Here is a 12,163-nt window from a genome sequence, read left to right on the forward strand (position 1 = left end):
CCGGCGGCAGCGCCAGACCAGGCGAGTGGAAAAACAGCCAGGGCCGTGGCCGCATTGAGGTGTCCCCTGCTCCTGCCAGGCTTGGTCCCCTCCCCGGTGACAGCAGCAGCTCTTTCTGCCTTGAGCAAGTTTCCAGTGGGGTAAAAGCACACATGGCCCCGACACCCTCATGTTAGGGCTGCACTGAGAGGTGTCTCCTTTTCATTCGGAGGGAGACCTTTTTTTTCCCCCTACATTGGAGGAAATGTTTAAAAATTATCTTTAAAAATGCAACGTAGGGAAATATCCCAGTGCTAGGTGTCACCAGTTTATGTCGCACGCCAGCTGCCTGTCTTTCCATGCCTGTCCACACTCTACTCATCTCACACACCTGCCCTCCCAGCCCCGGACTCTCTTTGCCCCTCACCCCCCGTTGCTAAAAATCTCTTGGGTATGGAATGCCGGAGCTCCCCGGGAACCACCGCGGACTTCGCTCTCCCACAGCCCCGGCTCTGGTTTGGGGGTTAAACCTGACAGTTTCCACCCCAATAGAGTTTTAGTCCTCGCTGGCTCTCCCCCGTGCCAGCTTAAGGCGACAAACGCTACTGGGAATCGAAACATGTCCCTGTCCCGGTAACGCTGGCGGAGATGTGGAAATGCTCATAGAGAGCAGAGGATAAAGCGGGCCGCAGGCCGCCCATGCGGGGAGCTCAGGACATGTTCCCACCCATCGCCTCCGACACTTCCCCTCACTTGCTCACGTCCAGGACGCTCCGTTCCCTCCCGCCGAGGAGGTTACAGCAGCTTATTTCCTTCGCTAAGTGCTAACACCACCTGGTTATCTGCCAACCGGAGCGCGCTGGGGTGCTGGTAACCGCCCTGAAGTGTTTGGGGTTTTTTGGCAATGTCTGATGTCGCGGCCAAGAGTCGGAGGGACCCCGAAGCAAACGGCGCTGCCCCGGTAGGACCCGGACACACCGGCCCGACACCGGCGGGGCTCTCCTCAAACCTGCTCCCTGCAGTTCCATCCTGCGTTATTGCAGATCCAGCCTCTTCCACCAAACAACAGATGCAGCCTCTAATGCAAATATTGCCATTTCCCTGCTGAATTAGCCTTGTCACTTAGCCCAGAAGCTGGCAGCGTTAAGCCAGCTTGCATTTTAATTTGGCCCTGAAGTTACTTATTTCATTATTGATCAAACATAATGCTGAATCAATGTTCATCTTGTTACCTGGGCCATTTCCATGTAATACAGTGATAGCACTGCCTGGAGTTACTCATTCCCATCCCAAAGTGACTTTACCATAAAATCAATGCTTGTTTGTTACTGATATAAGGCAGCATCCGTGGGATGAAGAGCGAATAAAGCAGTTACGCCACCATGATCTGAAAGTTTGGACGGAATATGTACGTGAATAAAGACTTTAATATTTAAATGTATTTTATCGGCATCAAAATCACCCTAGCCAGGCCGATGGGACAGAAAACCTCAGGCTGCAAGATGACGGGCTCTGATACTGTAGGTGTTGCCATTTGTAAACGCTACCTGGGACCTAATGGAGGAATCGTTTCTCTACCCAGAGTATCATTACACAGCAGATGTGGGCTGTAAGCTCTTCCGGGAAGGGACTGTTTTGGAAAAATAGTAATTAATACAATAGTAATTAATGATTGTGTCACAAGATTAGACTCCGCGCAGTGTTATCTTCAGCGCAGCTGCTGCTCCTTTTCTTCGCTTGTGTTTTCCCCTCCAGCTAATAAACCCGGTTACAAATTACACAGAGCCATCCCCCATCCGCGGCTCTCCCATGCGGCGGCCGGAGAGTGTGGAACACCCCACGCGAGGAATGCCCCATTTCGCTGCCACACCGAAAGCCTCCGGAGGCGTCGTTTGAGCTGCATTTTCCACGCACGGCTCCTCCAGCCGCCCCTGTCCTCGCAATAAAACCGGATGCACCGGCCCCAGCCCGGGGGAAAACACCTCCCGGGGGGCTGGGGAAGAGGGAAGGGGGTCTCCTCCGGGAAAGTCAGAAGGATATCCTCCCACGGCGGCGGCCCGGGGGCGGGAGGCCGTGGGGAGCCGTGAGCCCCCGCAGTGCCGGGCGGGACCGGCTCCCCGCTGTACCGTGCCGGAGGCTCCCCCGAGGGAGTGCTAGGGAACGGACCAGCAGGGAGCAATAATCTGGGTTTAAACCCGCTGGTAAAGATCGAGAAACCAGGATAGCCTCGGCTTCGGTTTTAAGAAGGCTACAGCTCTTCAGCCGGAGCAGGTTCCGGAGCCGCGGACATCCTCCCTCTCACCAGCGGAGGAAGGTGGGGACGGTCCCGGCCCGAAGGATAAGAGCCGGGGCTGCAGACGAGGAAAACGTGGAGGGGAAGTTTCCTGCAGCTATGAGCACTTTGCGCCGGGACCAGCCTCGCAGAGCCACGCTGACACCGGCAAAGAACACCGGCCACTCAATCCCATAGGCGACGGAAAACCTAACTGGGCGCATAAAATATATTGGCATAAAATTAGTGAATTGCACTAACAGATTGTAAATCACCTAAACGGTCAAACCACAGATATGAATCACAAATTCCTATAAAGATTAATGTTTCCTAAGATTCACGGCAATTATGCAGTTTTTGGACAAAAGCCTTTTCCCAACCTATCATTCCTACTTTTTTTTTCTCTTTTTTTTTTCCCTGAAGTCTTTCCAGGTTTCGGTGGGGTTTCTAATGAACGGTTTACTAAAGGAAAGGTTTTATTAACACCTCTAAAACCTATAAAGTTTAAAGGCAGGGAGAAAGGGAGCAGATCGGAAGTTGGGTAACACAATATACTGACCTACTGGCAATGGACCGAACGCAAATCAACAAAGCACCTCAATGATGGGGAAAAAAAAAAAAAAAAAAAAAAAAAGACAGAGAAATTAAGAGGCCAGTTTTGCCCCAGTGGTAACTAGGCTGTTATGGCGGTAACTCAGAGCTGCCCCGGCAGATTTTGGCATCTGCCGATAGCCCCTTACCTTTGCTTACCCCCTTGTGGTACACACTGAAGCCTGAGCTGCTTAAAAGCGGAAGAAGCTGGAGGAGAACACGCCTGCGAGCAGAAAGGGGGCATTATTTCTCGAGGAAATAGGTTGGCAGGAGGTGTTCGGGACTTCAGGTCTCTCAGGCACTATTTTTCCCTTCTCGCCTCTGTGCAAAACTGGAGATAATAGTTGGGGCTGCAGGTAGTAGAGTCTGTTCTTATTCAATTTCCCTAAATGGCCTGGAGAGCACTTAAAAGCCCGGAGAGCTTCTGGCCAGCATTTTCTTATTAACTAATTTCACTTCGATCCTATTAAAGTGTATGCTTTCTAACCTTCAAATGAACCTCTCCCTCCCCCTTCTAAAACAAAGCCAATACCTTTTAATGACAGAGTAAAGCTTTTGAAAATGTTGCTACCTCCTCTCCTAACATTACAGAACGCGTGGTGCATTAAGAGGCGCGGAGCACCCACTCTTGCTGCGGGCCCTCCCCGCACCCAGAGCACCCAGGAAGGCTCCGCCGAGGCTCGACGGTCCCAGCGCCTGGGAAGGGGCGGCCAAGCCAAGGGGAGCTGTGGACAGAGGGCGCTAGAAAATGAGATTGGGCGGATTTGCCTTATTTCTCTTTGGGAAAATCTCAGCAATAATGGGTTTTAAATGGATACATATATTTACCATTTCAAAAGGGTTCTGCTGTTTCCTGGTAACGCTCACCACAAATGGTAATAATAAAAGATGAAGTATTTTTTCTCACCTTAGGTCATTAGATTTACAGACAAGGTACTAAATCATTTTAGCTCCCCAAACCTTGAAGGAAAGGCACGCAGGCACTCGTGTCCCTTTCTCTTCTCCTCCCCCTTCTGAAGGAACATGCAACGGGAACAGAGACAAAACAAATCGCCGAGGCTCAAAGAATATCTCCCTTTAGTAGTTTACTACTAGTACTACTACTACTACCAATAATAGTTAACGTTGGCTGCAGAGTGCGGATTGTCAGTGGCCTCGTCCCAAAGTCTTAACATGAAGGGTCATTAATTGTGTTTTCTTTCCAAATCATATGTCACCGCAATTAACAGATTCTGATCAAGAGACTCCTTTCAGATTGATTCCATATGTGATAAGGAATGTGCAGCTTGTTATCTATCTGTCGCCTTGGAATTATGGAAAAGCTTCAAACGTGTAATTTGAAGAGTCTTTTACCCAGCGCTTTGATCTTTCCCTCTATATTTTAACTCTTGTTTTACTGCGGCCCTTCTCCTAATCCCACTTGTTTGTTTACCCCCCTTTCCCCGGTGGCTGCGCCCCGTCCCTCGTGTGCTGTGGCTCGGGGCAGCTCCCACCCTGCCCTCACCCCGGTATCCCGCGGGGGTCAGCCTGAAACCTCCCGGAGCTCTCCCGCAACTTCCAACAAACAGCCTTCGGCTGCCCAGACGGGCACTGACTGGGCAGAGACACACCCCGGGGCCAAGGCCGCCTCCGTCCCCGCGGTCCCCCGCGACCTGGCGGAGAGGGGCGCGGCGGGGCGTGAGCCACAAGGACCGACAGGAGGGTCCCGGGGGCATGGGGGTCGGGGCGATGCTGCCCACGGAGGGTGCCCGGTTCCGCAGCCCCAGAGCCGGCTGCGGGATCGGGGACGCCCCGCGGCCGCCGGAGGGAGGTTCGGTTTTAGCTCGGCGACGCTGTGAGCCGCCGGGAGAGGCGGGAGGCGAGGCCGGGGGGAGGGCGGGCGGGGGTGTGTGTGTGTTTGTGTGTTTCGGGTGATAAATCAGGACCCGCTCTCCCTGCTCTGACAGGTCCCGGCCAGGAGACACGTGTCTGCCGGCCGAGGAGCGCTCCGCCGCCGCGGCTCCCCGGGGGTGGCGGCCGTCGGGCCCCGCGCCGCCGCTCCCCTCGCCGCGCTGCAGGACGGGCCGGCTCCAGCCTCTCCTTCTCATCTCCCTTCGGCTGAGCAGGCAAAGAGACTCCCGCTCGGCTTCGCTTTTCCCCTGCGATATCCTCCTCCGTGGGGAACGGGCTTCTCTCCGTTCCCTGCCCGTCCCCGCCGCCGCTTCCCGCTCGCCTTGCCCCGCCGAGCTCCTCTCCTCTCCCGGCCCCAGCCGCCCCGAGCCCGGCGCTCGCCCCGTCCCGTCCCGCACCGGCCCTCCCGCTGCCAGAGCCGTGCGGCTCTTCTCGCCGTGGGCATCGCTCCCGCAGCCCAGGAAGGAAGACGTCTCTTTCCTCCTACTCTTTCCCACCGTTTGCTGTCTTCTCAGCTTTCTTTTCCCTCCCTCTCAGAGAAGAACGGCATCCTTACAGATTTCTCCTCCTGTCCACTCGGTACAGCTATGCTTCCTCTCAGTTTCTTTCCCATTAATAAACCATCCCTCACCCCCACCCTGACCTGGGTCCATTTGCACCCATAAATTTCCCTTCTCCCGTGTATCCCTCTCGGCTGCCCACCGCCAATTGCCCGCGGTACCCCCTCCCGGCTCCGGGGACACCCCCCGGCCGTCCCCACACCAGCACCGCCCGCCGCTGCCGGCGGCTCCCACGGGGAAGAACTCATATTGATTGTGCTGTTGATTAAAAATCAGAAAATAATCCCGCCAGCTTTGACACTCCGCGCCAGACGTGCAGCCACAAAAAGACGGGTCGGGTTTTGTGGGACACGCCTGTAGCCCCGTACCCGCGCGTGGGGAGCACAGCCCGACTGTAACACCAGAGCGGCGAGCACGTCAAACGGCAACGGATTTATCCCAAGTGTCATATCCGCCCCTTTGCTCTCCGAAGCAGGTATTTTTAAAAGTTGTGGTCTGCACCCAAACTCTCCCCCGACCCCCTCGACATCGCGTTGTCCCAGCAGGCGCTGCCTCTACGGAAAAGTTTAAAGCACATCAGGACGTGGCGTTCGCTGCCTGTTTTCCTTTTGAGTAAAAAAGAAATAAACCTATAACTGAATTTAATATTTTTATCTCCCTTGCTCTGTACTATCAAAAGCACCAACATTGAATAGAAGAAAATAAATTCCTCCAACCCAGAGTTGTTTTTGCACTAGATTAGCAGATAGGAAATGCTATAAAGATGAACTTAATACGATTAGAGATGTTTCCTACAGATTTTCATATATTGATTCAGGGAATTTTAATTCTAGAGCTTGCTTTGCTATAATCCGCATTTATTACAAGCTGATACAGTTTTATTATAGCAAGCTATCAAGGTCGATTCCTTTAACTGCATAATCTGACATGAATTTCATTTTTAAAGAAATGTAGTTATAAAAATCCATACTGTGGGCACAGTGGTTATATTGTACCTAAATCATATTTTAAAGGCAATAAATCCAGAGAGTATTTAGGAAGAGAGGGTAATACGGTTAAACGGCTCTCCTTCAGCCGCCACTCCTCAACAGACCTTTCAAACTTTTTGTTTTATTTAAACACCGAGTATTTTAAAAAGCAGATAACGCTGGCAGGTTCAAGTCTCCTCTTCCCACAGGCTGTGATGACTTTTTAGATTCCAGCCCAGGCTCTTCCTCTGCCCGCAGCAGCGGAGCAGGGCACACTGGCGCTTGCCAAAGACGCGTCGTGATTGAACTGTATTTTAACTACTCTTAAAAGGCTAAATTGCAACTCACGCTGGTTTCAGAGAAGGAAAGGAGGGGGGGGGGGGGCGCAGCAACAACATCAGTAACAAAATACAAACCGTAATTTAAAATGTGTGGATCATAAAAACAACCCCAAACCCTATTCTGTAATTAAACCGTATCTTGACTCCTTCCCAATAGCTCCTTACAAACCCGTACCACTTCTCCCTTTGCAAATGTTGCACGTACCAGGTACTTCCTTCTTAGCCTTGTAGTGATTCAGAACAGAGGGAATAAGCAAAATGATCATAAATTTCCTAATTAGAGATTTCGCACCAAGACAAAAAGGTGTTAATGAGTTTAATTCCAGTGCCTGTCATTGTCCCTTTTTTCACACCACTTATTTACTAATGGCCCAGAGGGCTGCTCCCGTCTCTCCTTTGTTAAGATTTTAATTTGCCTTCTTTTCTGCCTTTGATGTAAAATTGTGACCTACAACTCTTTGAAGTCCCTTATTAGGAGGAAAATTAACTTAGCTTTTCCACTGTATCTGCGCACTGTTAGCCCAGACAAAATGTAGAGAACTCCTTAAAGATCCAGTACATTAGGAAAAATTTCAAGGTAGTTCTGGAAATGCAAATTTAAAAAATGCAATAGACTTTAAATCTGTATTAGGAAATGTAACCCTCGCAAGGGCCAGATCGGGGGAAGGGAAAAAGGGAATATCTTAATAAAGAAAATAAAACAAATCTGGGCAAGGAAAGGTTGTACATCTAAAAACGTGAAAAGGAGGACTGGGGGATGGTGTTGGTGTGAGCCTTTATTTTTAAATGTCACAACTTTTCCCTGTCCCTCTCGTGTACTGCTCACAAATGACACCCCGGCTTCCTACGCTCTGGGTGGGGGGGGGGGTTAAGAAAGAAATTATATCTAAATCTATCTCTATATAATTAGAATACCATGAGGCAGGGTTAAACCTTTGTAAAACACACAACTGATTGGCGATCGCTAAAACGAGATTTGAAAGCAACTCAAATAAAAGATCGCGACGTCAGTAAACAGATTTAGAAAAAAAAAAAAAAGTGGGGGGGTGAAAAAGCAGCTAGTGACAAACCCGGCGAGAGCGAGCTCTGGGCATGAGAGAGAGAGGGAGGCAGAGAGAGACTTAAAAGAAATAGGAGGGGCTTATGAGAGACTAGAAATGTCAATCAGAGCCCAGAGTCCCAATAATCTCAGGCAATCTGTTAGGACCTGACCTGGGTCCACTCAGATCAATAGGAAAAGTGAGAGAAGAAAGAAGCGATCGGATCGTTTACCGCGGCGGCCGAGGACAGGCGGGAGCCCGCGGCCTCCGCGCACCCCCGGTTCCCCCCCATGTCTGCCGGAGTTTGCGGGAGCCGCTGAAAGTGCGGGCGGCCGGCGAGGGCGAGCGACCCGGCTCCCTCCTCCGCTCCCGGCCCTGCTACTTTCTCCCCTTTCTCTCCCTTCTTCCTCTCGTCTCCCCCCCCTCCTCTTCCTCCTCCCCCCTCCCCTACCCCGCTCCCCCACCATGTCTTTCCCCCAGCTGGGCTACCAGTACATCAGGCCGCTTTACCCGGCGGAGCGCCCGGGCAGCGGCGGCTCCCGCGGCGGCGCCGAGCTGGCCCCGTCCGGGACCCTCTCCAACGTGCTCTCCTCCATGTACGGCGCGCCCTACGCCGCCGCCGCCGCCGCCCAGGGCTACGGAGCCTTCCTGCCCTACGCCGCAGAGCTGCCCATCTTCCCCCAGCTGGTAAGAGGCCCCCGGGGCTCGCCGCTCGCTCCCCGGGGCGCTCGGTTCGCGCTGGGGATCGGCCCGGGGGGAGCCGGGGGAGACGCCGGGAGGGCTGTCAAGGGAGAGACGGGCGCTATCGCCGCCCTGCCCCGGAGAGCCGCCGGAGAGGGGCAGGGCTGGAACGGCGGCCCCGCAGCGTCCGCACGGGGGGTTGACGGTGGCGGGGACCGGCCCCAGCAGCCGGCGGCCCCGGGCGCACTCGGCAGTGGGGAGCCGGTCCTGCCGCCGAGGCACCGGCGGGGCCCGGGCTGCCGGGGCCGCAGCGCGCCCGGGATCCGCGCTCCGCGGTGGGGGAGGCAGCGCGGCCCGGCCGCCGCGCCGGTGCCGACGGGCTCCGCTCCGGTAGCGGTAGCGGCAGCGGGACCGAGCGGACCCGGGCCCGGGCCGCCATCTCAGCCGGGCCGCCCCTTCCCTCTCGCTGCAGGGCGCCCAGTACGAGCTGAAGGAGAGCCCGGGGGTGCAGCACGCCGCCTTCCCCCCCCACCACCCTGCCTTCTACCCCTACGGGCAGTACCAGTTCGGGGACCCCTCCCGGCCCAAGAACGCCACACGGGAAAGCACCAGCACCCTCAAGGCCTGGCTCAACGAGCACCGGAAAAATCCCTACCCCACCAAGGGCGAGAAGATCATGCTGGCCATCATCACCAAAATGACCCTCACCCAGGTCTCCACTTGGTTTGCCAACGCGCGGCGGCGGCTCAAGAAGGAGAACAAAATGACCTGGGCCCCCCGCAGCAGGACGGACGAGGAGGGCAACTCCTACGGGAGCGACCACGAGGGGGAAGAGGACAAGAGGGAGGACGAGGAGGAGATCGACCTCGAGAACATCGACACCGAGAACATCGAAAGCAACAAGGACGAGCTCGAGGACGATCTACAGGATGCCGACCTCCTGCACTCTGACTCCAAGACGGACTCCGAGGGATCCGAAGGCTTCGAGGACCTGCCCGGCTCCGAGGAGCGCTACGACAAGGCCTCCGAGGGGGACCCGCACCACCTCCGCCACCACCACCTGCACCACCACCACCACCATCACCACCACCACAAGTGCGAGCTGCCCGCCACGGCCGCAGCCGTGGGCCCGGAGCCCCTCAAGCCGCCGCTCCCGCCGCCGCCTCCCCACCTCTCGCCCCCCTCCTCTGCCTCTTCCTCCGCCGCGTCCTCCCCGACGGACGGCGCTTTGGCCGGCGCCTTGCCGAAACCCAAGATCTGGTCGCTGGCCGAGACGGCCACCAGCCCGGACAACCCCCGCAAGTCTCCCGGCGGCGGCTCTCCACCGGCGGCCGCCCCCCAGCCGCTGCCGCTGCCCACCCCGCCGCCCCACAGACTCGTCTCCTCCTGCCCCCTGGGCAAGTTCCCCAACTGGACCAACCGCGCGTTCCCGGCCCACCACCACCACCACCACCACCACCCCCCGCACCCGCTGGCCTTACTGAACACTCCCCACCTGCTGGGGCTGGGGGCCGCCTCCGCCGCCCCCCCCGCCGCCGCCTTCCCGCGGCCCGCGGACCAGGCGCAGAGCGCGGAGCCCGTCGGAGCAGGTGACCGCTGAGGGACGCGGCGGGGACGGGCCGGGCCGGCGGCCGCCGCGGGGGGCTCGGCGGTGCGGAGCGGAGCGGAGCGGCGCGGGAGGCCCGGCGGGGCCGGTGCGTGCGGCCGCGGCGGGGAGCGCCGGCCCCGCGCGGTTCTGAAGGTGCCCCCGGCCCGGCGCGGTCCGGCCCGGCGCGGAGCAGCCGTCGGGGCGCAGGTGGCGGCGGGCGGGCGGCCGCGGGGCCCCAGGGGCGGTGGCGGGGGTCTCCTGGCCGGGGTAATCTCGATCCCCGAGAATTACCTTGCTCCAACGGAGATAATTTTTGTTGCTCTTGTTGTCGCTTTTGCGTGAAGGACCCGGCCGCCAGGTCAGGCTCGCTGCGGGGTCAGTGTGTTTTCTCTGACGGTCACTTCTGCAAGCAGAGCAGTCGTTGTGTCGTATTTGCAACTGGCTGAGAAAGGAGCTTAAATCTCGAGGCTTAATTCAGGGATGGGAGGAATAAAACAGAGGCTATAAAGGAACGCTTTTTTTTTTTTTTTTTTTTTTTTTTTTTCCTTCTCTTTTTAGATCGATCTAGTGCCTTGGAAGTAGAGAAAAAGTTACTAAAGACAGCTTTCCAGCCAGTGCAGAGGCGGTAAGAGATGGCTCCCTCCGTCTCCTCGGGATGTATGGAGGCTCTTGTAAATGGTTAGCTTATTTTCTCCGCTTCTTTAGGTTCCTTTTCCAGGGCGGTTTCTTGTTCTTCCTCTGCGTGCGTGGTGGGTTATTCTGTTTATCTATTTTCTTTGCTGTTCTCCGTTGTGGCCCGCGGGCAGGCCGGGCTGCGCTCGGGGCCGCTGGGGCTGCGCGGTTGCGGAGCCCGGGCGCGGGTCGCCCCTGGCCCGGGAGCACATCCCTGAGCCCCCCGCAGAGCCCATCACCACCCGCCGCTGTCGCTTTGCCGGGGGGAGAGGCACCGAGGCAGCAGAAAATAGTAAAATAAAATATAAATGAAAAAATATAATGAAAGCGAAACAAAAGCACGCACACAGAGTATGAAAGCTGAAGAGGCTGAGCCTTGCCGCCCCAAATTTGGCGTAGCAGTCACTCAATTTCAATGAGAAAACAATTACCCTTTTGATTGATTGAAAGCACGGGGATCGGGCCCGCCGTGTTTTCATAGCTAAATACATTTACTATAAGTCACTCTAAAAACTTTTTATTATCTTTATAAATCTATTAAAACAATAACAACAACAACAAAACCAGAGCTACCTGCAGTTACAAATATTGTGCCAGCCCAAGATCACTAGAAATACTATTTAAAAATATTTTTTTTCTGTGTCATTTTTTTTCCAGGCCCCAGAACCAACTTGACGCCGCTATGGTTCTATCGGCGCTCTCATCATCATAGTTAATTTTTTATTGTTGTTGTAATGATTGTAAAAAAAGAAAAAAATCTCTGTATAGTTACAACTTGTAAGCATGTCCGTATATTAAAACTCGAAAGGAAAAAAAATACCCGCTTCTGTACTATCACCTGGGTTAGCTGAGCTGTGAGATTTTTTCGAAAGTCCAGTGAGAATTAGGTGTTCCCCCCCCTTTTTTTTTTGGTTGTTGTTGTTGTTTGTTTTTTGTACATACCGTAAAAATGTACATATGTGTGAACCAAATTGTACAAGAAAGTATATATTTTTGGCTAATAAATAAACTGTTGCCACTTTGACTACACTCTCGTTCCCCCCATTCCGGAGTCGTTTTCCTCCCGCACTCCCGTCCTCCACCTCCCTCCGGGTCGGTGCCTGTTTCTGCGCGGCTGCGGGGAGCGGCTCGGGGCCGGGCCGGGCCGGGCCGGGCCGCGCTTCCTGCGGCGGCGGCGGCGACATCGCTGGAGCCGCAGCGCCCCCTGCAGGCGGCACGGCCGGCGGCGGCGGAGGGGGCGCGGGTCGGTGCGCGGGTCCGTGCGCGGGTCGGGGCGGCCGGCAGATGATCCGTGGCCCAATGGACAGTACTGCCCTACTGCCGGGTGCCGCTATTGACCCCCGCCCCGGAGCGCAGGGCAGCGCGGAGTTAATTGAAAGGAACCTTCGGGAGTCGCCGCGGGTCGGCAGCGCAGCTGCGTTAATTCTGCCGCCCCCTCCCCTCTTACTTTCGCGCGTCCCTGGGGTCGGTTTTGGGGTGCTCTCTGTGCCGCTGAGCGGGAGCTGCCCGAAGCGGCGGGGCTGGGGCATCCCCCCGCTCCCAGCGCTTGGCATTCGGGGGGAGGTGGCGGCCGGAGCGGGA

At 55.7% G+C, this 12,163-nt stretch overlaps 2 protein-coding genes across 5 annotated transcripts in view; one reads left to right on the forward strand and one right to left on the reverse strand.

Moving 5' to 3' along the window:
- Positions 1 to 7,358, reverse strand: part of LOC306806849 (uncharacterized protein) — a 125,795-nt gene extending 118,437 nt beyond the window's left edge. For 2 of the 4 annotated variants that reach the window (XM_079315944.1, XM_079315945.1), the window contains exon 1: positions 2,992 to 7,358. In XM_079315944.1, coding sequence (XP_079172070.1) covers positions 4,192 to 4,929 — 738 coding nt within the window. In that variant the 5' untranslated portion in view covers positions 4,930 to 7,358 and the 3' untranslated portion in view covers positions 2,992 to 4,191. Of the gene's footprint in view, positions 1 to 706; positions 2,466 to 2,810; positions 2,848 to 2,991 lie in introns of those variants that run through there. The other 2 variants (XM_079315942.1, XM_079315943.1) reach the window with 2 other exon arrangements.
- A 309-nt stretch (positions 7,359 to 7,667) lies between these two features.
- Positions 7,668 to 11,675, forward strand: IRX3 (iroquois homeobox 3). The gene is made up of 4 exons (XM_079316298.1): positions 7,668 to 8,328; positions 8,795 to 9,911; positions 10,469 to 10,535; positions 11,240 to 11,675. The coding sequence occupies exons 1-4, from the start codon at positions 8,107 to 8,109 to the stop codon at positions 11,292 to 11,294; spliced, it is 1,461 nt and encodes a 486-aa protein (XP_079172424.1). The 5' UTR covers positions 7,668 to 8,106; the 3' UTR covers positions 11,295 to 11,675.
- The last annotated feature ends 488 nt before the right edge of the window (positions 11,676 to 12,163 follow it).

Source organism: Erithacus rubecula (assembly GCF_903797595.1).
Source record: "Erithacus rubecula genome assembly, chromosome: 12".
Classification (NCBI taxonomy): Eukaryota; Metazoa; Chordata; class Aves; order Passeriformes; family Muscicapidae; genus Erithacus; species Erithacus rubecula.

What these genes read in the sequence shown, in the direction of transcription:
- IRX3 (XM_079316298.1), top strand. Translation starts at nt 8,107, where the DNA reads ATGTCTTTCCCCCAGCTGGGCTACCAGTACATCAGGCCGCTTTACCCG. An exon ending in CGCGGAGCCCGTCGGAGCAG is followed by an intron (nt 9,912 to 10,468) that starts GTGACCGCTGAG and finishes TTCTCTTTTTAG; the next exon opens with ATCGATCTAGTGCCTTGGAA. An exon ending in TTCCAGCCAGTGCAGAGGCG is followed by an intron (nt 10,536 to 11,239) that starts GTAAGAGATGGC and finishes TTTTTTTTCCAG; the next exon opens with GCCCCAGAACCAACTTGACG.